This window comes from Passer montanus, unplaced genomic scaffold (genome assembly GCF_014805655.1).
Source record: "Passer montanus isolate IOZ18808 unplaced genomic scaffold, ASM1480565v1 scaffold21, whole genome shotgun sequence".
NCBI classification, from domain to species: domain Eukaryota; kingdom Metazoa; phylum Chordata; class Aves; order Passeriformes; family Passeridae; genus Passer; species Passer montanus.
Genome location: NW_024366703.1, coordinates 57,290 through 83,578, shown reverse-complemented (window position 1 = coordinate 83,578; position 26,289 = coordinate 57,290). Strand labels below are relative to the sequence as shown.

Here is a 26,289-nt window from a genome sequence, read left to right as displayed (position 1 = left end):
TGGGAAATTGCAGTGCTGTGTCTGATACATTCTAACCTGCTTCCCCTTTGATTTCCTTCTTTTTGCTCCGGCCTTCACTGCAGAGACCTTCGTGCTCTCTGCCTGCTCCCCTCTGTGTTTCCTACAGATTCATTTCAGATGTTCCTCTGTCTCCCTTTTGCTGAAGCCTTCTCCAAACCCTGCCTGCAGAATTGCTCAGATCCTTCTCTGCCTCCTGCCTCAGGTGTTCTGTGATGCCTCCTCCCCCAGGCTTCTCCCGACATCTCCTCTCCCGTCCTGGCAGGAACTCCAGGGGTCAGCAGCTTCTCCTGTCCTTGCTGTCCCGAGCGCAGCGCTGTGTGCATCGGCTGCTGTGCCCTCCATCAGCCAGCTCTGGGCAGCAGGCTGATATAAATGGGCTGGAACAACCGGGCTGCTCTGCCCAGCTCCCCTCCCTTCGAGGAGCAGGAGGCAGTGCAGGGCTGGCTTCTGTGGCTCCGAGGGCAGAGCTGTCTGTGCTGGGCGGGTGACAGTGGCACTGGGGGACGCTGACCTGACAGGGCAGGCTGTGTGCTGACTTGGAGATGGGCAGGCTTGGCAGAGAGGAGGCGCCTCTGACGCTGAATGACTCTGTTGTCCTGAATCACAAGTATTGCAGGTATTAAGCTGCAACAAAACCACTTTCAACTAGTGCTGAAATGTGATTTCAGTACTCAGAAGAGATAGATGAGTAAGCAGAAACTGGCTGTTGTTTTGATTCAGCTACTAGGACTTCTGGGTTTGTTTGGTTTTGGGGTTTTTTTCTCCTTTGTTGCAGCTGAGCTTCCAGAAATGCTGATCTCCAAGCATTCTTTGATGTTCCCATTCTGGCACTTCCTGAACGGGAAGGTTCCCTGTCAATTGAAACTGCTAAAATGTGCAAGGAAGCCCTTTATTAAAGAACTCTCAATGACTGATTGCCCCTTCTTGGCCAGTTTGTGTCAGCCCAGCTTGCAATGGAGAGAAATCTCTAATTGCATGTTGAGAAGGAAGCCCCCAAGAAACCTCAGCAACTGGTAAATCCTGGTTTCTCAAGCCTCTGGTTTGAGTGGTACAAATAGAGACCCACAGCTGCTGCTGGTCCATGAATCAGCTCAACTTTAGACCTGAATGGAAATTCATGTCCTTTCAAGTCACTTTGTGTTCATGTAAATGTCAGCACTTGAGTAAAAAGCATCTGTTTAATTTTTCCATCCACAAACCCCAGTGCTATTCACAGAGCAAACCATACCACAATGCTACAGGATGGAAATTTAAGTTTGCTAAGTGCTTTATCTCTTCCTGAGAGTTGCTGTTGGGAGTACAGCTGGGTTCCTCTGCCTCCTTATTAGAAGAGACTGATTGATACAGTACTGGGTGCTGAGAATTACCTTTCTCCACTTTTCCTTCTTGTCACCGTGTTGCCAGTCTCACACTCCTCCGTCAGTGTGGCTGCACTTAGCATTGTCTGTGAGCAGCATTGCCTAATCAGCAGTGCTTTCATTTGCTCAGAACTCTGGCAAAATGGCCTGGTTTGTTTGGCATTTTGCATGCCGGGTTTCAGGTGGGATCTGCTGGGGGTTGTTAATTTCAAAGAGCAGACTTTGAAAGAGGCAGCTGTAATTACAAACTGTGCCCTTCTCCCACTAGCAGTGGTGTACCAGCCAGAAGGGCTTGTCCCAGCTCCAGGGACAGACATCTGCTGTGGAGGATTGTCCACACTGCTGTGTGTTGGCAGGATGTGTGTGATGAAGGCATTGGTTCAGTAAGGCTTTGGTTTTGCTTTGAAATTCCTCAGATATAAAAATCCTTAAACTCACTAGACTTGCAAAGTCGAAGCTCACAGAAATGCCAGTGTTAGGTCTGCTTTGGAGCTTGTGGTGTGGCTCCTTGGGCATGAAGGCAGATGATGTGACATGGAACTCCTACTTGAACAGCTATCCTCTGCAACACATCTAACCTGGGACTGCATTAATACCAGTAACACAGGGGATTTCTGGCTGCATTACCCATGCCTCTGTTGCAGAAATGGGGTAGTGGGCAGTGAACAAGGCAGCTGCTGCAGGAGAAGCTGGTACAGCTGCCTGGCAGAGGTGTTTGAGCTGTACTGCAGTCAAGACAGCCCAAACTGAGAAACATCCCTTGGTAAATAATTCTTGCAGGCAGTGGGGGAACCCAGCATAGGGACCTACAAGTTCAGTGGCATTGGAAAAAGGTGGAACTCTTGCATTTCCCTCACTGAGTACCCTGTGCCTAAGCAGATCTGTTCCTTGGGTCACTTGTCAGTAGCTCAAACTAGATGTGGGCAGGGGAGTGATACAGCAGCAAGGCTCTGTGCTTGATTTGAGGGGCCTGCCAGTAGGGCTCCAGAATGCATCTGGCTTCAGATGGGTTTAATATTCCAGAGGTCTAATTCAGCCTTCTCTTATCACCAGATGATTCTTCTTTGTTGTTTTTTGTTTGGTTGTTTTGTTTTTTTCCCCCTGTGCATTTCCGACAAAGGTAAGGAACAGAACTTTATATAAAAGTGAGTTTTGAGAAGTTTTGGCCACAGGACCAAGAGCTGTGTGTGTTTTGTACAGTGTGATTTCTGGAGTCAGCTTTTCATGGTTCTGTTGCAGTTGCTCACCCATAGACCATTTTATTTTGACCATGCTGGTACTGCTGACCCAAGCAGGCAGAGATGCTCTGGCTCTTGGGGCTGACCCTTTGAGGGGCAGGGGTGGCCTGTCAGGCTGGCTTTGCCCTGGAAGGAGACTCTGGTTTGTGCTGTGCTGTTAGTGGTGGAAGGGTGCTTTGCTTGGTGACACTCAGAGCTGCAGCTGGAGCCTGTACCGAGCTGCTGATGTGCTGTGCACTTGACTGCTGTCTGGATTTAATCTCTAACCTTTGATTGTTCTTGAAAGCATGTTCTAGGGATTTCACTCCCACTGCTCCTGTGACCCCTTCCATTTCCTGGGTGTCTAAGTACAGAACAGAAAAGATTCATTAACCTGGTAAGTAACCTCTTTTTATGAGGGAGTGATTTTCCGTCACGCTCTGTTAGATCCTATTGATTTCTGTTTTTCCCCTCGTTGGCCTCTTTTGCCATATATGCTCCTTTTTTTCATGCTTCAGTAGGAAGGTGATACGTGATATGCTGGTTTGGTTTTTTTTATTCTGTTTCCTGGGCAAAGAGCTGGGATCTCCTAAGGCCATTGCTCAAGTGCCCACGTCTCTGCCTTTTCTTGGAAAGCTTTGTTGTCAAGGCAAGTGCTGCTTGGTAATAGGTTGTTGACGTGAGGAGTAAAACTTCCTGGCTGCCCTCTTTTGTTTTGATGTTGAAAAGCATCTTTTTCTCTCTTTGCCCATTGTACAAGAGATCCCTCATCTCTTGGCAGAGGTGTGATGCATTTGCCATGGGGTTTGCAAGCATGCAGGAAATGGAGACCTCAAACCATCACGTGTGCCTGCTCTTTGTGTCCTCCTGGGTCGTGGCAGTGGCTGGGTCCTGGTGCTTTGTGGTGACATGGAAGGAGCTGCCAGGTCTGGGCTTGTCCCAGAGGCTTGTTGTTACAGAGATTGGTAGTGGCAAGTGTGCCGGGAAGAGGTTTCTCCTTGGATCTGAGTGGGAGGGCTTGGGGGTGTTCCCTGTTTCAGAAGGGTGTCATTCAGTGCAAAATTCCACACAGGGCACAGGCAAAGTGTTGGCTTCCCAGCCAGTCCCCCTCCTCCTGTGCACATTTGTGTATTTCTCCTCTGAACAGCCATCTCTGTGCTATTGCAGGTATTGCAAAGATAAAATATTCCAAATATTACAATGCTAAATACATGCTGTCTCAGCAAGAAACCTTGGTTTGAGAAGGCTGATGTTGTTGTTTTCTGATGTACTTGATTTTTAGACAGAGCCTTTCTGTGATTCAAGGCAGATATTTCAGTTGTTGGAGAAATAGTTTTCTTTTCAAAAGTACACTTTCATCTTCTGTGTTAATTTCTCAACTTCCATGGTTCTTGCTAAATTCCTCTTCCTTATGTGTAAATGTTCTGTGCTGGTCCTTTGTTTAACTATTGCAATTGAAGCATCAAAGGCTTAAAATTGAAGGGAGTTTTGCATGGTTACAGGTCGGGGCATTCTGAAGCCATGGCTGGTCCTAGTGCTGCTCACGTGCAGCTGATCACAGTGATCAGCTCTGCCCAAGGAGAGGAACAGAGCTCTGTGTGGCAAGGATTGCCATCTAGATTGTCCTAAAGAAAGGTACATGAAGAATTGGGGCCTGATTCTCTGGTGCCAGGCTGTTGGAAGCCTTGCTTTCATGGTTCACTACATTGTGGGGAAAGAGGAAAAAAGGAACTGGAAGTTTTTCCTGGGAAAGGGGCTGTATACTTCATTGGAATACACTAGAAATCTGCTGGAGACCTCACTGGATCATAGTCTTTGCTGTTAGTTGTAAGCACTTGAGAGGAAAAAACCCAACAAACTAAAATGTCTTAAAATGCCTTTGATCAAACATTTAAAGTTGTTTTCCTCTTATTGCTTTCAAGGCTTTGAACTTTGAGTCTGTGGTGGTTGTTTTTTTGGTTTGTTTTGTTGGGTTTTTTTAAAGTTTCTGCATGTCCTTCACTAACCCCAAAGGCTCCTGACATACCTTGGAAGGGGCACTGTAATCTGCAAGTTGGAGTAGAGGGGTTGGAAGTCTCATGGCACAGCAGGGAAGGTTGGTAATGCTGTAGAGGGTGGCAGCATCAAAGGAGCAACTGGATGTGGGCCTGGCTAGGGGGGCTTGGGACTCTTTAGCACACACTTTGGAATGGTGTGTTCTGTCTGCTGAATGCAGCGCTGGAGCTTGGTGTGCTCTTCCTTCAGGACTGTTTTCAGAAAGCAGAGGTGTCCTTTCAGTGGAAGGCTCCAAGGGTTGTGTCAGGGGCGTGCAGGTCCTCCTTGCCCTGTGAGGAGCGGGCCTTGCTGTGCTCTGTGCTGCTGCTGTGCCATGCCAGCAGCTTCTGCTCCCTCCAGGGCTGGTCTGAGGATGCCATTGCCTTCTGAAGGGGACACTCTGAATGAGCCATGGACTGGAAGTGAGGGACAGGCTTGTGCCTCTTCTCTCCTCCTTTTGCTGGTGTGGAGGCAGGGAGGGTGGCAGATGCACCGGATGCTCTGTGCATCCTGGGGCTCTTGTTACTCATTGTCAAAAACTGCAGCAAACTCTGTTACGTTGTCACAAGCCAAGGTCCTGGCCTTGTCTCCATCACCCTGCCTTGCCCTGAATTTTGCTAACATGCGTGAATACAGAGTCCTGAAATTCAGGTTCATGGTTCCAAAGTTCATGGTCTTGAGAATAAACAAAAAACTATTGTGGTGGCTGAGAGCTGCATACCCCATTAACCCAGAATCATGAATATTTATCGTGATGGATTACAAAAGAACATAGAGACTATATTGTATTTCCTATAACTTTATTTCCATGGCATCTTTTATTGGTGGGTCACTTTAATGTAAGCTTTGCTTATTTAGTTGCACACTTTAAGCCGATTAACTTTTTACTAATAAAATGTGTGTTGCCTCCCTTTGTCCCAGCTACCGTTTGTTTGTACCTACACTCCTGTGACAAAGAGTCCCAGAGAAATGCTTTAAGCTCTGAATAAATCCCACTGCTGGAGGCTTGGGCCCAGCTGAATGTGTCTGAGCTGATTTCAGCCTTGCATGTTCCCTTTCTTGCTGCCTGAAAGTTGGACCCTCAAAGCAAGGTGTTTGCCTTGAACACCTTTCCAGTCGTGGAACCAGTTGTGGTGCTCTGGGGCTAACAGGAATTATTCAGCCTGTTAGTGCTCTCTGAGCTGGGCTGGAATAAAACTGTGAGTGGTGGGAGCTGGGGCTTTCCCACCATGAAGAATAGTCTGTGCCTCTGCATCTTCAGTGGTTTCCCAGCTGCTGACCATGGTATTCTTTCCTGCCTACAGAATTTGCCCTGTCATTCAGTGTCCAACATTCTGCGTGTTTTACCGTGACTTCTCTCTAAGAGAAGTATCACCCCAGAGAGATGATTACATCCTGCCATTTTGTTAAAGACCCTCTAGAAAAATTATCTTTTTTCACAAAGACCATTCAGACCAGAGTTTTAAAGTTAGTTGGGAGCCAAAAGGCATGAATAAGCACGTGGAAAATACCTTCTCAAGGCCTTTATTAATCTGTTCTTTTATATTTGGAGCTTTGTTAAAGCTAAAATGATCCCTTAGAAATGTACTGTTAATACTTAAGAATGACTGATCTGCCTCAAAACAAACTCTGTAACCTGTTTCATTGGGGCAGCAGTAAATGCCAAAGGAGATGTAGAAAAGCTTAACTCTAACCTGTTTCATTGGGGCAGCAGTAAATGCCAAAGGAGATGTAGAAAAGCAGGGTAGGACAGAGTGGTATGTCCAGATAGTCTCCCTGGCTGCTGCAGAGTCCACAATCCCCTGTCCAGGGATGGCTCATTGGATAGCTTTGTCTTCCACCTGCTTTCTTTGTGAATCTGTGTAAGCTTTTAGCATCCACAGCCCGCTGGAATCAGAAGTGCCAGAGCTTAACTGCAGCATCCCTGCGCTCTTTTCTTACTCACCTGTAAAGGAGTCAGAGCATTTGGTGTCTCAGAGGTTTAGTTAGTGTTGCCTACCAAGTCTCTCTGCTGCAGAGTCCACAATCCCCTGTCCAGGGATGGCTCATTGCCTTTAATTGTATTGCATAACTTTGTCTTCCACCTGCTTTCTTTGTGAACCTGTGTAAGCTTTTAGCATCCACAGCCTGCTGGAATGAGAAGTGCCAGAGCTTAACTGCATTATCCCTGTGCTCTTTTCTTACTCACCTGTAAAGGAGTCAGATACCAGTCATCTGGTATCTCAGAGGTTTAGTTAGTGTTGCCTACCTGTTTCCATCCCTGTTTCCTTTTACACCAGAGCTTCCCAGGTGTTGGCTCTTGTCCTGGGGAGATTCAGAGGAACTCAGCTGTTTTTAATAGCAGAAAATGCTCATCCTTTGCTGTTGAAGGAAAATTCCTTTCTTACCTGTAAAGGAGTCAGAGCATTTGGTGTCTCAGAGGTTTAGTTAGTGTTGCCTACCTGTTTCCATCCCTGTTTCCTTTTACACCAGAGCTTTCCAGGTGTTGGCTCTTGTCCTGGGGAGATTCAGAGGAACTCAGCTGTTTTTAATAGCAGAAAATGCTCATCCTTTGCTGTTGAAGGAAAATTCCTTTCTTGAAGAAGTCTAAGGTTGCACTGGCTGTGGAGAAGGAGGGGGAACATTGAGGGCAGGAGCAGGCAGCTGTGCTCCACACCTTGTGGGAGCTGCTTAGTGCCTCTCTGCAGCAGATCATACAAGCTCATAGCTGGCTCTCAGCTGCTTTGGGATGCTACCAAGGAGCTAGGGCTGACCCAGGAAGAGCAGTTTTGAAGAGCGATGGATAGGGGCACTTCTTAGCTTGTGGAAGTTCCCAACCTGTCCTCATTCTGTTGGCTCCTGGAAAGCACCAAGTGGCAGTGCAAGTCCTTTGGTAGCTCCTGCTCAGTGTTCCCTTCTGAAGGCAGCAGCGTGTACATTTAGTGTAGTGCATTCAGAGGAACATTTTGCAGTTTATTTATTGCTTCAGATCTGTGAAGTTCCTTGGGTTTTCTGCCCCACTTTCCCAATGGCTGCTTGTCCTGTGTGTAGGACTAGTGGAGCAGATGAGGTTTCTGAGTCATGACAGATTTTCATCATCAGGTGTGGGGGGGCAAAAGGTGCATTGGCAACAAGCCCAGAGAAATACACTGATGTGTTCCCCCTTTCCCTTGCTCTCTCTCCCGTTGTACCACACTTGTAATCTTTTCTGTGCAGTCAGACCTGGTAGGAAAACAAAGCCAGGCATGTGAAGCCATCACCAGCCATGGAAATAATGGTTGCCCATCCAATGACACCCAGTTATCCCCAGTGACACCCAGTTCCTGTGTGACAGTCATGCCCTGTCCTGCAGCAGGGACACTTTTGATGATAACACTGTGAGCTTATCCTGCCCAACCAGCACATTAGTTGCTTTGTTTGAGGAATATGGTACATTGGAAACTGAATTATGTTTTCTGAGCTACCTTGAATATTACTTTTGTCAGCATCCTCAGACATTTAGACTCTGGTAATACAGCTTTTTACCAGTGGATTTGCCTGCTTTCAGCTCTTCAGTGTCTGATGGTGAGGGAGCTCTATCCTCTCTTGCTCCTAGATGTGTAAAGGTCTGCTCCCCACAGTACTGCAGGGTCTCTGCAAAATCTGGAGGGGAATAAGACAAGCACAGCTTGAAAACCTCCATGTTAGGCCATGCTGCTTTATGGTGGTTTTTAATCTTGTGCAAGATGTGTGCCATGCAGGGAGCACTGGCATTTGGTGGGTGTTGGTGTGGCTGCAGAGGGATGACTGACAGAAGGGGGAGCAGATCTGCTGCTGCTTGGTTGTTAGAATTGCTGAATAGATGGAAATGTTTTTTGATGGGGGCAGTCCTTCTGGATAGTGCCTGCATTTTGCTTTCCACTGATCCAGAGCTGCCTCTGAGAGGGTGAGCCAGAGGCAAATCTCTGTCCTCATCCTTTGTGCTTATGGTGGCAGAGAAGGGGTTTGCTGCTGCTTCCTCAGGCTCTCCTGCTGAGCTAATCCCCTGTCCATGGCATCTTCTGGAGGAGCAGAAGGGATCGAAAACCAGCAGCCACTGGAGCAAACACCTGAGCAACACCTCTTCTTTCTAACCCAGGACAAGTGTCCTGCAGTAAATGAGCCAATTTCTATTCTGGTGCCTTCTCTTTTTTCCAGCAGGGCTGGTGACCCTGCCTGCTGCTGATGCCCAGGGTTAAAGCTGTGGGACAGGAATTAGATTCTGTTTTGCTGGGTTTGGGTTGGAATTTTCCCTGTGGTTGGGAAGTGTTTTTAGAGCCTGAGCCAAAAAAGGGTTTCGTTGTCTCAGAGCAGGGCTAGCACAGAGACCGTACTGGTACTGCCAAATTCTGGCAACTGCCTCACAGCAGCTCTGGTCCCTCTCGCCTTTGCTCCCTGCTTTTGTCAAACTGCAGCCTCCCACTTCAAAGACAGGCACACTCCTGGCACAAGACTTTGCTGTCCAGAGGGCACAAACAGCCTGTCCATGTTTTATTAAAGCTAAGAAATGTCAGAATTGAAGTTTGCTTTCATACCTCCAGCCCTCCCTTGCTTGCATGTTGTGATAGCTGCCAGTCCTGTGATTGCATGGGGCTGCTTCAGGAACAGACCCAGCACTGGGGCAGAGGGCACTGATTTGGACAGACATCCTTTCTCTTCTCTTGCAGAGTACACACAGAGCAAGGATGAAAAAAAGATCTTTGCTAGCCTTGTGCTTTACTGGGTGTTTGGAGCATATGGATCACTTGCAAAAGTGCCAAGTACTTGCTGTCACAAAGTGGGGAGCAGAGCTCTGAAAAAGTCTGGGCTAATGCACAGGGTGCAGCTGAGGTGTTTCAGAGGAGGATGGCCAGCAGAAACACTTATGATTTATATGTTTATATAGTTGAATATTTACAATATTAGCTTATGAATGTTTGTGAAGGCCTGGGATGAGTATCTCTGACTGATGCTTTGTATTCAGGACAAAGCTGGAAAGTGAGGGGTGGGAATACTCAGGTAGAAGTTCACCCACTGCCCAAGGGTCCAACAACTCCTCTCTGACCCAGCCATGCCCACTGATGCTGCAGTCATGGCCACTTTATTCCAGCTAAGCTGGGCTGCTGTTGAGGAAAGTGTTCTTCCCTCTCATCCTCCTTCTCCCAGTATCCGTGAGCTGTAGGAACTGAGCACAAAGAGAGGCTGATCTGCGTTTTACTCAGAATCAAAAGGTTTTTTACTTTCCAGTCTTCTGAGTGCTTGTGGTGGCACAAGAAAGTCCATAGGAACAAGTGATTGGAAAAGGAGATGGGATGTTGAGACCCAGCTGCCTCTGGGAGAGTAAATGAACAATCCTGCAAGCTGCATACCATCTACAGGTGATGGCTTTTCTGTTGTGCATGTGCTTGTCTCATCCTGCTTGCTTGTCTGGAGAGTCATGGCTGTAGTTAACCTTCCCTGAGACCCTACAGTTTCCATGAAGTTGCAGGAGATTTCATGTATTGACAATCAAATATGACTGGAAAGCACTCAGGATGAGTTAGCAGTTAATGGCTGTGTGAAAGGTAGACAATATTTGCATACGCTTGAAGTGTAAGCCTTGTTGAATGTCATCTTCTGCTGGATGCCTGAGGGAGCAGAGCTCAGCTCTGGCCTTCTCTGGGAGGTGAAGGATTAATGATGCCTCCTTCAAATTGCTGACCACTGTGTTTCTGTGCTGGCTCTTCACATCTGCTGCAGTGGCTTACAGTGCTCAGTGCCATGAACAGCCTCTAAATGGCAAACAGCTTGCACCCGAGATCCCCCTGACTCCAGAGCCTTTGATTCCAGTCTGGAGCTGCAATCTACTAGCAATTGTATTTTGTATGAGTTCCACCTTCTTGCCTTTGGAGATGGTGGTGTGTTGATTTTAATTCTATTCCCAATCTCCAGTGTGCTGACTTCTGTTCATGAGAAGACTTGTGTTTTCTGCAGTGACATCCCCAAAAGCTAAGAAGACAGTGGTGAGGAGCCTCGACGTGTTCTGAGCACTTTCTGACACCAGTCCTCCATTACTGTAGGCTCACACGTGCTCCAGGCTTCCTGCAAAGTTTAGGGCATGAAATAACTCCTGTAATTTGGACCCATGGGAAGAGGCTGAACTGGAGAGGACCCTGCACTAATGGTGGAGGAAGCAGGGGTGGCTGCTGTTAGTATGCTGAATTGCACAGCATTTTCATTCATTCCAGCTGTTTAATGGGATTACATGAGGAGTGGCTTCTGCCTGCAGACATTTAGTGCCTATGGAAATCTGCAGCTGTCTGAGTCGGTTATGTGCAAATCCCACTTCTCCCCTTTACGCACAGGAATTTCTGAATGACGGAAACCATGTGAATCAATTGCATGAGTAATTTTTCATGTGCTTCACCCAATATCAGACTTGAGGGATATTTTCTGTTAACTGTGTCTGTGGTCTCCAACAACTTCCCCTAAGAGGGAGGAGATGCTGCAAGGTGCCACTAGATGTAGGAGTAGGATAGCTTTGGTGAGTGTGGATGCCCTTACCTTCAGCAATGGGACACAGCCCCCAGTGCAAGGCAGTGTGGAGCTGCATGATCTCATATTCCACTTGGTCTGACTGCCCTTTCTGCCTGGTGAAGTGGCAAGGAGTAGACCTTGCCACCCTCCACCCTCAAGAAAGGGAGGGGAGCTCCAGCACATTGGTGCTGGTCAGCAGTGGATGCTCTGTCTAGTAGTGGAGCACTGAGGTTGAGGTCTGGGACATCCAGCTCTGTCCTGGATTCTGTAACCATAAAATAATCACTTCTTCAGGCTGACAGGCTGACAAATGTATCTTTGGATGGCTCTTTGAGGCACCTGTTTGGTGCCTGCTCCAGCAAGCTCTGTCTGAAGAGACAATGTGGATTTAACTGTGCAAGGCCAGCTCCAGCAGGCACAGGCTCTGCACTTCCCTGGGGTGCAAGTACAACGTGCCATTGTTGACAAAGAAAACAGTGGCATCCATTTGCTTTCCCATTTGAATTTTTAAATCCTTCTGTTAGCTTCCTGTCCATTTCCAAACAGAGATATTTATTATATGCTTCCCTGACTGGATCTGCCTCTTGGAGAGCAGTAACCCTGGGAGAAGGTCTTACTGACAATCCTTCCATCTGTACATCTACAGACCTTTAGTTTGGATGTGGTCTGGCTGTAATATGGCAGGTGACCTCTTGGCAGGCTGGAATAGAGAAGAAAGCCACTGTGTGTACTTTAGAAGTGAAATAGTAGCTTCTGATGTCACAGCAACACGTGGAAGCATGAAATGATAGCTTATATGCAGCCACAGAGCTTCATTTATGCTTTAACAATTTCAGCAGTTACAGCCTGGTGCCCAATGGAAATGTCTGGATAAGGACTGAGCAAAAATCATGGCTGTTCTATGAGTAAGTAACTTTTTCTGGAACAAGGAGCAAAATACCCTGATAGAGGTTAATGTGACACTGGAACAGATTGCCCAGAGAGGTGGCAGCTGCCCCATCCCTGAAAGCACCCAAGGTCAGGTTGGATGGGGCTCTGAGCAACCAGATCTAGTTCAGAGCGTCCCTGTCCATTGCAGGTGCTTAGAACTGGAGCTTTACAGGTTCTTTCCAACCCAAACCCTTCTATGATTCTGTGATTTCCACATGTTGAGGTGTTCATCACGGGTCTTTTCCAAAGCCTACCTGCCCTGGTCTGTAAAGTGTGTTGCTGCAGTGGCATGATCCCAGGAGAAGGCAGTGTTTGGACCAGTCAGCAGCATCTGACTGTGGAAGGGCTGGGGAAGCCCAGGCAGACCTGGGAAAAAAGGAGCTGTTGCTCAAGATGAAACTTTTCTCTGTGGAAGCCAGACAATCTTCTCATTTATTTGCGAGTGGCATTTGGTCACAGCTCTTTGGCAACATATGGAAACTGTTTAAATTAGCCATGTGAGCCATGCGTGAAACAGATGCATGTTCTTGAGCAGGCTCTTATCGTTGGTGTCTGAGCGAGTGAAGGGTGCAGCTGGCTCGCTTGGGAAGTGAGAACATGTCCTCACCCAGATGTACTTAAGTGCTTGAAGTGAAACAGAACTAGCATGTTAAAGAGTGTGTCAATAAAGACCAACTTCTTATGGGTACCTACTGCATAAATAATGTGAATGGAGGTAACAGCACTTAACCTTTCACTGCTTTTGTGGCTGCTCGTAGCTGGAGCAGGATCAGTTGTGTCAAAAGAAGACAAGGTGCATGACTTCCTTGCTAGCATCTTTCACTTGTATGCTGGTCTATGAACAACCAACTTTAAAACTCCAAGGTCTGATCAGAGCACAGTTCTACACCTTTCTGAGCAATCTTAGTAAACAGAGCGCAATGAGAGCATGCTGAAGAAAACAGAAAACTGGCTGCTTGTGGCTTTTGGGTGTGAATCTTGAGAGCAGTTTTTTATGGTGAGAAATGTACCAAAATGCACCCAAAGCTGGTGCTCCTGTAAGTGGAGCTCCAACAGCCTCTGAAGCCGTGTGGAGCTGTGTACAGTGGGAGGACAAACACAGCCCTAGATGCTCACTGTGGTGTGTATGGCTGTGACAATAAAAATACCCATGAATATTGAAAATTTTGACTTTATGTATGCCAACTGTGATGGGATGGACCAAGGTGGGAGTCACTGAGAAATCAGTGATTGGTGCTGTAGATGTTTGGGTGACTGAGTTTAGCTGATGTGGAACAGTAGCTCCAAAATGCAAGAACAGAGCATTTGTGGCAGGGGTACCCAGAAAAGGGGAAGAGGGCAATGAACATTTTGGGACATCAGAAAGAGCCACCTGAAGGAAAGCCAGGGCAGGATGCAGACCTCTCCTGTGAGGGCAGCACTGTGATTCTGTGTGCTGCACAGGCATGTCTGCACAGTGCAGTATTTATAGAGGGGCGTGCTGCTGCCAGGCTTGTGCTTGCCATTGCACAGCAGACTGGAAGAGTGCCTGCCAGAGCAGGCTGGCTCCATCTCTGCTGTGTGTCCACAGGTGCAAGTCCAGAGAGGCATTTGAACAGGCTGCTGGTGAGCCTTATCAGCCACAGGAGGGGATGCAGGAGATCCTGTTTACTCTGTATGAATGATGAGGCAATCACTTTTTTTTTTTTTTTTCCCAGGTTTCTTGTAGGGGTTTAAAACAGGGAATGACCAGAGGGGCATGTGGCATTTTAGGGGTTCTAGAACCAAGTGTTTCTCTGAACCAAGAGTATTTCAGCAGCCTGTGCTGTGGGCTGTGTTACACTGAGCTACCAGCACAGTACCCATCTGGGGCACCACTGTCTCCTGCAGGACTGTCCCCTCCTGGGGGACCATGTCTTTGAATCACGTGGCACTAGAGGGCAGGTTTCAGTGACCACGGTGAATTACTTGGTAAATGTGTGTTTCTGGGCACCTTGGTGGTACAGGGAGTTGGCCTGAGGTGCACAGTGTGGTGTGAGTGCCCCTTCTCAGACACTGGTGGGCTGAGCCCTTTCCTAGGCTTGTGGACCCCAGCAGCCACCTGATGAGCATGAAGAGCCCTTGTGTAGAGGGGATTCCCATGGCTGTAGCACCAAAGGTTTCAAATGTAAAGCCAAGGCATCTTCAAAATGAACAGGTGAACCAAACAGCTGTTTGTGAGGACAAGTACTGATAATTTGACTGATGGATGAACCTGGGTGGAACACCTCTTGTGATGTGTTTTGACCTCTTGTTTGTTTTTATTCATATGGTTCTTTGGACTGTTTCTGCCAGTGGTGGGAGTCTCTGGGAAGCATCCTTGTCCCAGGTGTTGCTCTAGAAATGTTCTGTGTATTACAGGGGGTGCAATGCTTCATTTTGCAAGGTCATTTTTAACCTCTAAATATTTTTGGTGAGGCCAGTCCAGGATGGTCACTGGACAGCAGGGAAGGGCTGTGTTCCCTGCCAGGGTGAATGTTTTCCACTCCTCCTGCTGAGAATGCCACTGTAATTTTTCACGTGTAGTGTCTCCTTCCAGGGAGTGTTTGGAAAGTTTGGTTTTTATAGAGGAGAGTGAAGAAAGGAGATAAAGTCTGCTGGTCTCATTTTGTCTTTGGTTGTTAGTTTAGGGGATCTTTTGTTTGTTTATTTTATCAGAGGGGAATTTTTTTCCCCCTCCTTATTAACACAACATAAATGCTATGTTTAAGACTTCATCACAGCTCAGCATGCACCTGGGACTGTGCTGATGCCAGCTTGGGACAGTTCTCTCCAAAATTGGAATTGCCTAGTGCTTTGCTGTGTTGTGCTCACCCATTTCCTCTGCTGTCACCTCTTGCTTTTTGCTGAAGCTGTGACTTTGCAGCTTGTGAGGGTTGCTGAGACCTGCACTCCCTGGAGAGAGTTTTGGTCCTTTCTGGTTTGCAGAGTAGGAATGTGGCATTTGCCTGGTTCCTGAGATCTCATGCAAGGATGACTTTTTCTTGTCTTTTTTTGCTGGGGTGTCTGGCTTAAGGCACGAACCCTGCTGTAATCTGGGGTGCCTTTGGATGCATCCCATGCCCCCACCACGCTGTCAGTGCTGCAGCCACTCTGGCTTCTAATCTCATTCTGATCTCTTCATTGTGGTGTTTTTGGCAACCCAAATTCCCCACCCAGGCCTGAGAATTTAACATCAGCACATTTGCATGACTGATCGGATTTGTCTCGCTTCTGTGACGACATTGTTTCTATGGAAAATTAATGGATTCTCACGTTGTATTTTTAATGGCTGAAACCACCTCCCTGCCCACCCTCCCGTCCCCGAGCTTTCAGAAGGAAAGTCTGTAAACAGCTCAAATTAGCTATCCTCCATAAATAGCTCCCATTTCTTTCCTGCCTGCTGTCCGTTTCTTTTTTCTCTTCCAACGGTGCTGCAACACTCCTCTCCTGGTGTTGGTGGATAAAGAACAATGAGTAAAATGAGCCCATGTTTGCTTTCCTTGTCTGGCCCTTGAATAGATGTGATCTATCATGAACTGCCTCCTTTCATCCAGGACCATGTGGTTTTAAACTGTCAGCCTGCCTTAAATTTGCTCTAATCAGGCCTGCTTTGCCACCTTCCTTTTTTAAGGATGCAGCTCAGTTCATGGCTCCTTTTCTGTTCATTTTTTGCCATAAGCCAATTTCTTCCATGGCTGGGCAGGCAACAGGGAATTTTCTGCCTGTTTGGGGTCACCCATTCCCCTGTTGCAGTGCTTGAGGTGAGAACAGTGAGGTTTTGACACCTGTGTGTGTCTGGCCATCTGAAGGAAAAACATCCCTCCCCAAATGATGCAATTTGAAATTAAATGTGCTCGGGGTGGAGACAGTGCTTAGCCACTGAACAATCTAAATGAAATCAGAAGAGTTTTAGTCTTAAATTTTTCTTCTGTCATCTCTAAGGTTATGTTTCTGATCTGAATTTTGAAGAATAAATCCAGGGCAAGTCCCATGGTGTGGGAATTATCTGAGGAAAAGGTCTGGCCTGGATGTCTCCTCCCAGCAGACTGGAGCTGGTGGCCATAAGGCTCAGAAAGTCTTGTGGGACAGCTGCTGTGGGACATGCAATATTTTAGGTCAAGGTCTCCTAACTCATGGTACCAAAACCAGTAGTGATGAAAAAGAGCCTGAATTCCTGAGACAAAAACAGCCAGTCTCCATGCTTGTCCTTGAGGTGTGCTGGGGGAAGAGGGTGCTCCCTAACTACTCTCATCCTTAAATAGTTGACTGGTGACAGTCAGGGCCTGGGGTCCCTACAAGGCAAAGGAGAAGGTCCCATGAAAAGAGTTGGTTCCAGCTGGGCTGCAGTTGGTTTTCCTTGTACTGGGGTGTGCCTGCTGCTGAAGGTCCTGATTCCAGCCCCACAAGCCCGAGGTGGGACCCTGTCTCTTGCTGAGAGTAGGTCAGGTTGTTAGGGACCTCAGCTGAGCTTTTTACCTGCCTTCTGGTTTTAGGTCCAGAGAGCTGCAGTCCCAAAGCAGCCTGGTACCTCAGCTAGGAGGTTGTGTTTGCCAGCAGAACAGGCTTTCCATTAGTGCTTTGGAAATTGAGAGGCTCTGCTGCAAGTGGCAGGCAGGAAACTGCAGGGACCTGATGTCTTAGTTACTTAGGACAAAAACATTGTCAGTTTTTTAGGCAAATATGATGAAGACATGGAAATGAGGTGGTTGCTTTGAATTTTTGTGGCGTGGGGGAAAAGGGGGCAAGAGAGAATATTCTCTGTGCTGGCAGAGGCTGTGCTGAAGCAATGGGCTGTGCAAAGTGTTACTTTTCTGGATGCTATTGTTGCTTGGGGCTTTGGATTATATTAGCATGGAAAAAATGCCTCCAAGGGAAGGGGCACAAATCACAGCTTGGCCAATAGGGAGGGAAAAAGGACTATAAAACAGAAAATCAATTTAATACTCAGTGGGTGTTTGCAGCGTGCTCACCCTTCCTTCAAATTGCCAAAGGAAAGATTAATTAAAGTTATATTGAGCAGCAAAAATGATGAAGGGGGTGAGATGGGGCTTGTGTAGTTCAGCTTTCTCCATAATTAATTGACAAAAGCATTCTTGGATTTCATTACCCAGAACCCTGCCATTTCCTGCTCTTAAAGGGCAGCTGAAGCAATGCTGGATTTCCAAGACAGCATTGCTGCCTTGCAGGTTGAGCTAACAGGGGTCACTTCATAGGCACCTGGAGAAAGGGCTTCTTCTGTCAAATAGTGCCACTGTGTTATTTATGGGTCTTGTCATTTAGGATCAGACCACAAAATCCTTTTATCTGTTTATGGTTTTTTTCCTGTTCCCGTTTCTATATGCACTGTGGGGTGCAGGTGTTGGCAGGGGGTGGAGACAGCTGGTTCCTGGGCCTCTTGTCTCTGTCTGCTGCCTTCATTTAACCAAAATAACTTTGAGCAGGGTGTGACAAAAGCTGTTGGAATGGACAGAGTCCAGGAAGGACACCTGTGTCCATCAGGTAGCAGGAGGGGGCCAGACTTGCCTGGTCAGGAAAACCAAGTCAGTTGCTGAGCTTGGTTTCACTTGAAAGGGAGTGAGGTCTCCAAGAGAATTTACCTGCTTATGGGGTGGCTTTGTGGATGTTTGTCTGTCTGTGTTGGGGCAGAGCTCAAACTGCATGTGTTTGTGAGTCCATGATAGCTTCTCCCTAAAGTCTGTTTCCTGCCCACACAAACGGGAGGCACTCTGCAGAGTGTGTCCAGCTTTCTGGGAGAAAAATTCAGAGATGCACAGCCATGTCACATCTCATGTCAGCAGGGCCATGGAACTTGCACCATCACCTGGAGCAGAGAACAGAGTGTTGTGAGGCTCCCACAGCTCAATTTACCTCCTGTGGAAGCATGAGGGGTTAAGTTGCTTGGGTTTTGCCCCCACATTGCAGCTCCCTTAAAGCTGTGAGGTGCTCTGAAGTGCTGGGCACAGGCGCCCATCCCGGGCAGCACTCTCTTTTGAAGGTGCAGGTGTTCCACCATTTCAGGGCCCGTAGAGGGAGCTGCTTTGCTGCTTGTGGCATGGATTTCCAGCTGCCTGGCATGGCATTGCAGCTCCGTGTGCTCACACATGCCCTCCTGCACTGCTCATTTTACAGGGAATGGATGCATAGATTACTGGATTGGTGTGACTGCCATGCTGAAGTGGAAAAGATGAAGACCTTGAGTGAGGAAGTAACCAGCAGCAGGAGAGCTGGGAATTTTAAAATGAAAATGCCTTTCTCCTAACCTGATTTCTGGCAAACTCTATTGCTTGGTTCTTGGTTAAAATAACATGGTGTTCAGTCCAGGGACAGCAAAGCTGGGCATTGTGTAGGCTCACATGCATGTTTGCAGTTTTGAACAAACTCAAGCCCAAAGAATTTCTTTGTTCCTGCATTGTCAGCTTCCAGGATAGGAAATCCACCGAATATGAATCAGGATTTCTGGCCTAATTGGGTCTTCTGCAGATCACTTGCCAAGAGAGGGTGTTTTGGGAGCACTACACATGATAATTTAGGCAGTTTAGCTTTCTGCAGAAATGTGAATAGGGATTTGGACTCTGATTCCCAGGAGATTTTGATGTTTTTGAAATGTTTGTTGCCGTTTAGAAGCAGACCATGTTCGTAGACATTCCTACACAAACTGAGAGCAATTTCTGAAACAAAATCTGCTCCCTGGACAGGGGAACTTCCCAGTCAAGATAGAATCACCAGGTCCCTGTTGCCAGGAAGCCCCACTGATGCCAGACACCAGCTCTGACTCCAAAGAGCCTTTCTGAGTGGAGCTGGTTACCACCAGAGCCTCCGTGGCAGCTCATTCCCCAGGCTGGCCAGTGGGAGACTTCTGCTCATTCTTACTGAGGAGAAACAAGTTGATCTGGATGAAAACACAATGGCTGAATGTGACAGTGTTAATGCTTTTTGTTAACTAGCTGCTTGTTTGCCATCTTCCTTTGTTTTGAGTGTTTGATGCTCATGATCAGATTGCTGCTCTGGGATTTTTTCTCTCTCCTCTTTCACTGATTTCTGCCTTATTTTGAGGCTTTGCTTTTCCCTCTGACACAGCTGTTACTTTGCCCTGAGGAATGTATTGAGTTTTTTCTCTAAGGTATAAATCTTAGCATACTTCAGAACATTGTTCTGCTGGTTCCTGTGCCAGCAGGAGGTTCAGCAACAGACCTGTCTTCCTGCGAGGAAAGAAATATGGAGGGGCCGGGAACATGCTTTGATCTGTTGATTTATTTTCTTATTGTTAGACTGCAGAGTGTTAGCCCAACGAGAGCGTGGCCAGCCCTGAAAATCAAATCTCCCACCACCAGGCCTGCCAGGTTGGGAAGCATTCTGCAAATGCCCCAGAATAACTTGGCATGTTTTTGAGGGTGCGTGAGGAGTTCCACTGCTGTTTGCCAGGGGTGGGATGTGTTACCATGTCTGCATCTGCCCCAAAGGAATGAATTGGGACCTTTCCATAAGGTGCATGATGAACAGCAGAGATGTGGGTGGGGATAGAGAGTGTGCCTCAGAAATGCACCTGTGATTGATGTCTGTGGATAGATAGAACGTAGGAGAATAGAGATAGTGGTGAAGGTAGTCTCACCCTGAAGGAGTTACAGCTGGTCTAATGATCAAGAATTAGGAACAGGCCTGCCCTTAATAGGCCACAGCCAGATCCAGTTAGGATGGCTATTGTAAAAGAGTAGGTTGGCTGGTCTGGGAGTGAGATGGGGTTTGTTGGTTGTGCTGAGAAGAAGGAGTCAGAGCTGTGAGGAGCTGCCCATGACAAATCACCAAGAAGGTACAAAACCTTTGCAATAAGATGGCAACAGATCTCATGGGTGGGTTCAGAGCACGTCCTCCTTGGCACTGTGAGGCACAAAGAGAGGGTGTGGCTCATCACTTGGGTGACACAGCTGAGTCTGCGCCAGGCAGGCTCTATCAGTCACCTGCCCGTGATGCTCACAGAATTGGAGATGGCAAGGTTAATTGTGCAGGCACTTCTTCCTTGTATATTTTGTACTGGCACAAGTCATGAGGTGCCTCTGCTTGGAAATCCAGCTGTTATCTACACACAGGGGCTGAGAATGCTCATGAAAACTGAGTTTGAGTTGTGAGTGTTGATGACACAGATCTGAGGCACCACTTGGGTTCACATTGCTCTTTGCTTAACCTGTCCATTCCTGCATTGCCCTGTGGGACACCTGCTCAAAAAGAGCAGCAAAACTGTGTTAGAACACTGCTAGAAGGGCTGAAAGGAAATCTGTCAGTGTTAGAAGGGCTGAAAGGAAATCTGTCAGTGTGAGCTGTGCCAGTTAGCTGCAAATGCAGAGAAGATCCTTGAGCTGTGACATACACAGCTTGGTGTGACCCCATAGCAAGAGGGCCCCTTTGACTCAAACTGGAAGACATAGTCTTCAGTCTAAGTTCAGATCCCATTCAGCACTTAAAACCTGCCATTTTTAAATAAAATCTTCAGATGGTGAGTCTGTATTGAGGCGGAGTGGGATGGAGGGTGCTTTCCTGGCAGGCAGGGTATGCATGTTTCCAAAGTCTCTTTCTGTCAGTCTCTGTCACAGCTGGTTCTGCCCAGTGCTGGAGGGAAAATTGCAGTGCTCTTCCACAGTGTGCAGTGGGGAACTGCTTTGCTGATCTTTGTCACCAGGATAAACCTGTGGTCTGTACTGGTGCTGGAACAGGGGCTTCCTGGCAAGAGTTTGTGACAGGCAAATGGATGAAAGGTTTGCTCCAACTTGGTGGCTGAAGATCAGTCCAAACACAGACACTGGGTGATGTTTTTCAGGAATGGAGTTATATTTTTCTTCTGGAAGCTCAAGTGGCTTGTGTTCTTGTAGAAAGCTTATAACTAACTGTGTTGGGAGTGAAGGATACCCATCCCCAGGAATTTGTCTTGAAGTGCTGTAGATAAGCCTGGTTTTAAGAAATTTCAAAAGTGCATTTTGGATTGAGATGTATTTTTAGGAGCAATATTATTTTGTTTACTGCCTGAATACCATAAGCGTCTTTTGGTGTTTTATACTTTTCCTTATGTGTCTTTGAAGGAGAGGAAAAAACCCAGAAAGTACAAGATTCTTATTAAAAAAAAACTGTATGAAACACACTTTTCATGGAAAATGAAAGTTTTAAACTGTTGTGATCACTTCTGAATTGAATTCTCATGAGAGACTATTTTTCTTCCCTGAAATAAGATTGTGCTACTTGGAACCAGGGAAATGAGAAAATGCAAGTGGGAAATAGGAGAAGGGTGGTGTTAGGGGGGGAAAAAGCAAGCTGGAGGTGAGTCAAGGGAAGAGTGGTGAACTTTTTGGAAAGAAGTTTTTGTCACATTGCTGGGGACTCCCCCAAATGTTAGTGTGGTGAGTGAGGACTGTGAAGACATAGATCGTTTTGGGCTCTGGCTGTGGGGAAGGCACCTGGAAAAGCAGCTGAGCCTGTCCTGTGCCCAGAACATTAGTGGGGGGGGAAAGCAAGCTGGAGGTCAGTTGCAGGAAAGAGTGGTGAACTTTTTGGAAAGAAGACAGATTGTGCTGTCCCATTGCTGGGGACTCCCCAAAATATTACTGTGGTGAGTGAGGACTGTGAAGACATGGATGGTTTTGGGCTCTGGCTGTGGGGAAGGCACCTGGAAAAGCAGCTGAGCCTGTCCTGTGCCCAGAAGGAAGTGTTCTCCTTCCCAGGGCCACCTGCCAGTCTTTCCTGGTGTCATGGCACCTCTGTGCTCAGCACACAGTTCAGATGTGGTCAGCATGGGGACTGTGTTCCTGTGGCAGAAATGTGCTGAGAGTGCAGACAGCTTGCCAGGCTGCTTTTTTCATTTTGGTGCTGAATTTGTTTGTTTAACACAGTCCTCCTCCCCCTTTGCCCAGGACAGAAATGCTGTCTGGTTGCATGTGCTGGGGGCTGGTGAGGTTCAGCATTCAGGTGGCTGGTGCAGGTACCAGTCCAGTAGAGGAGCAAAGTCTCTCATATTGGCTCCCTCAGGCTCTGTAAGAGCTGCTCTGTTCTTACTATCCACAGTGATTAATGCATTTTCTCAAAGAAAAGCTGGCATGCTGTTGCACTGTGTGTTAAGGGTTTGCACCTGGGTGTACACTACAGAGCTCTGCCAAGAGAAACTCTGCTTTCCAAGCTTGTTAGCCTGCTGTTTGGAGATTTATATTTTTTTGTTTGTTTCTTTTTCTTTTTTTTTTTTTAATTGGAAACCCTCCCACATTAAATTAAAATGGAGAGCTTAGTAAAAGAAACCAGAAGGGATGGTTTCAGATGCTTCATTTGCCAGCAGCCTCTGAACTTGTGACCCTTGAAAATAAAGCACTTGGGCTTTCCTGTGGGACAGCTCCCTCTGGGTGGAGGCAGGCTTTCAGGCTTGCATGTCTTTGGGAAGGGGCCTTTGATGGCACAGGTGAAGCTGCAGTGTAGCATTCTCAGCTGGGACTTCCAGCAAGGAAAACTGTTCAGCTGGCTGGGGACTGGGATAAATCATGGTTCCCCTGGAGCACACTGGGACTGCAGAGAGCTGGAAATAAATGCTAGGGAAATTCTGCTCTTGTAGTGGGCTGTCTTTCAGGATGATGTATTACTTTGTACAGAAAGAGATCCCTTTGCTAGAACTGGGAGTAAACTGCTGCCTTCCATTGGGAAGGAAAACATAACAATTCCATGGGTGCAAATCCACGCTGAAAGCTGTGTTTTGGGCTGGGCTACCTTAGCCTGAGAGACAGACTGTGTGGTTACCTGTGGAAAAGAGGCACTGGCAGCCCAGGCTGGTGGCAGTGGGTTGGGACAGGGTAGGGAATGCTGGTGGCAGGTGGCCAGTGCACTAATGGCTTCCCAAGCGTGGCTGGGGAGGTGACTAGATGGCAGTGGGATGCCATCTGCATCTCTGCCTCTTGGCTGCCACATGGTTCTGGGCAAGTAATGTCTCCTGTGGATGGATAAAATGTCTTCTCAAACTGGAGTCACAGGAACCTATGTCACTGCTTTCTTCCTTTTCCACCTTCATCCCAATCAGCTTGGGATGTTTGGCTGTACTGGTAGACTTGTTACCTGGGGGGGATCTGCCAGTGTTTTGTGGTGTTCTCTGATCTGAGTGATGGCTTGGATTGCCCAGAAGTTGGGGAGAGCCTGAGTTTTGTGTTTGTGTAGCAAATGGAGGGTCTACCCTAGTTATTGATGATGTTAGTGTGTTATGGATTTGCAATTGCTATGTCCTCTTCTGGATCTGGGTTTTGGTAGCAATTTTAGGGAGACCCAGTCAAAAAGCTGGAACCAGCCTCTCTTGAGGCTGCCACAGCCAGGTAAACAGGGGACAGCTTTGTCCCAGGGAAAGGGACAAGCAGTAGAGTCCCCCTCTGCTCACGCCAGGGCTCTGCTGCTTGTAGCAGGCAGTAGCAAGCAAAGATTTTTCCATGCCCACGTCCCAGACCAGTGACATTGGCAAATACTATTGCACTGGCTGAGGTGCTGAGATGCAGAATAGAGGAATGAAGTCCTGCATCAGAACCATGTTGTGTCAGAGAAAATCTGAGTTAGCCTTTCTTAATTCAATTGCCACAAATCTGATTGCAAGTTTCTGATAGTCAGGCAAAGGTCCAGTTCCATTTGGTCTTTGCAGTAAAAGTGAGATGCTTGGTAAAGCACATTGGTTTCTCAGGCCTGACATGCTTTGATCAGTTATGTTCCTAGTATAGCAATGGGATGTTTTTTCCTCTCAAGTAATGTAAATGTAGACTTAGCAAGAGAAGTAAAAAGAAATTTCACCAAATCTGGTCATTGTTGCAGACAGTGCCTTAGCGTTGTTCCTTGTCTGTCTGACTGTTCAACTATATCAATTGATTAATTTGCTCTATTTTTTCTAATTTTTCATCAGCCTATATAGGCTTCTTGTACAAGTTTTAAGAGATCTGTTTGTGATATGTTTATCTCTGAAAGATCTGCTAGGCTTGTTCAACAGCCTCATTGCCTGTGTTTATTTTGTTCAAATTCTCAAAATGGTACCTGTTGGTACTGTGCAGCATCAACTCAGCCAGGATACTCCAGGGGTATAATTTTTTCCACTCAAATGATTTCTAGTCTGTTTCTCTGAGCTGTGAATGTCAAGTGATCTGTTTGTTTACCTTATTTTGCTGCCTTCTGACTGAAATTCAAAGATTTTTACAAAAGTGAAAACTCTGAAGACTTAAATCTAGGGAACTAATCCACAAGGGGACAAATAACTGGTGTTTCTCTAGCTAAGTGGAAATGGTAGGCTGGCTCTAGGTTGGAATGGGACCAGTGCAGTGTGTCTGGGTGTGTGAGGTCCTGAAGCCTGTAGCTTTTAGATACACACTGCTGGAGTGCTTCACTGCTGTTCTCCAGTCTTACACACATTGTTCACCTGGGGATGGTGAGATCTGAGCTGTGACTTGCCTAGCTCCTTCACAGGAACTGGGACAGTGCTGGTGGTTGTTTCATGCAGGCTTTAATCAGGAGTGACCACCACCTCGTTGAGAGTCTCACCTATGTGAGTGAGTGGCACAAGGAATCCCAGGTAATCATCTCATTTTGGTGGATCTGTGCTGGGACTTAATGTAAGTGCTGTCACTTGGCCTCCACTGATGTCCACTGTTGGTACTTCTGGAACTGCAGGAACTTTGACCTTTTTCTGGTCCATAGAGTCATTGCCTTTTATGTGTGATGCAAGCCAACTGGGAACTGCACCTTCCAACACAAAAACTAAACTACTTGCACTTTGTTTCTCTCCAGCTGCCTTTTGGGGAGATATCGCTTTAGATGAAGATGATCTGAAGTTGTTTCAAATAGACAGAAGTGTTGACCTAACAAAGCACTCAGATGGCAACGCAAGACACACCTCAGGTAAGGGCAGCCCCGGGCTGGGGATGCCTCCCTTCACCTGGTTTTGTCCTTGGGGAAGGAGGGCTCCCATTTCCCTCGTGATGCTCTTCCCACAGCCAGGGTGGTGTGTGCAGAGCTTGCCATGGCACTGAGGGTGGGATCCAGCTCTGAACTTTGTTAAATAAAAATCAAGTCACAATTTGATGTAGCTAAATCCTATCTTGTCTGAGGGATATTTTCAGATTTATAGCACTGGTCTCTTTCTATGAGGAAATACCTTTTTGCTAATTTGGAAGGAGATGTGTTTGAAGTTGGGCCACTCAGTTTGTCAGGAGTTCTGACTCTTACTGTGCTCCTTTTTCTTTTGCTGTATGATCTTAATAGAATAACACACTTTTTCAGCTGTCTACCTAGTAAAACCCATTGCAGTTGTGCATCCAGACTGCCCTAGAAGTGATACTCTAATCAAAATAGGTTGACAATTGTGTTTATTTTCGGTAAAGTGTGTGCTCAGTTTGTCCCCCTGTGCAATGCTAATGTATGCTCAGTCTCATGCCAGAGCAAAGGTGTTTCTTGACTTGGGACCTCTGACTGGACTCCAGCTCTAACAGTCTCTGAAACTGCATCTGATTCAGAGGGCTCCCCAGTGTTCTTCCCTCTAGTTCACTTTGTGCTGCAAGAGAGAAATTGCTGGAAGTCTGAGCTCTGAGAGGTACCAGAGGGACTGGAGACAAAGAAGGTCAGAAGAAATTTCTGTTTTTCTTTGCTGTTCTGCCTCTAGGTTAGCAAGTAGAGTGAGAGGGTGTGTAGAGGCAAAAATCACTGAAATTTTGTGTTCACCTGACCCCTGTGCTACTCAGCTCATCTATCATTTGAAAGCACTGGTGGCTGGTTCTCTTTCCTTGTAACTGCCTAGCTTAGGCTTCAGAGCACCATGTAGGTCTGGTTCTGGGGATGAGTGGTCCAGCTTCCTATTGGAATGAGTGTGAAAGATGACACATCCAACACAAGCATATTTAATTGTCAATGTAACTGCAATTCTAGATAGAGAAGGGCTGTCCAGTTCTTCAGATGATGGGTAGCTCCCTGGAAATGCCATTGTCCTGCATTGCCATGTCACTTAGCCCATCATGCTTTTGGCTGCCACACATTCTCAGGTGGTAGGTTATTAGGAGCAGAAGATCTATCAGCAAATGAGGGCTAAATGGAACAGGCAGCATTAATCTCTTTCGCATCCCTTTGCTGATTCCTGAAGTTAGATGAAGACATTACTGGGAAAACAAAGTCAGATATGTTTGAATGCATCTGTTCTCTCTAGTAACTTTTTTAGCTGTCATGTCTAGCACATTTCTTTCACTTGGCACTGGTGCCAGACC

General features: G+C 47.0%; 1 protein-coding gene across 1 annotated transcript in view; it reads left to right on the top strand.

Annotated features, from left to right (window-relative positions):
* Window positions 1-26,289, top strand: part of TLL2 (tolloid like 2) — an 87,095-nt gene that overhangs the window by 7,297 nt on the left and 53,509 nt on the right. Inside the window, exon 2 of the mRNA XM_039709383.1 lies at window positions 24,824-24,934. Within this exon, the coding sequence (XP_039565317.1) occupies window positions 24,824-24,934 (111 nt within the window). The remainder of the gene's footprint in view (window positions 1-24,823; window positions 24,935-26,289) is intronic.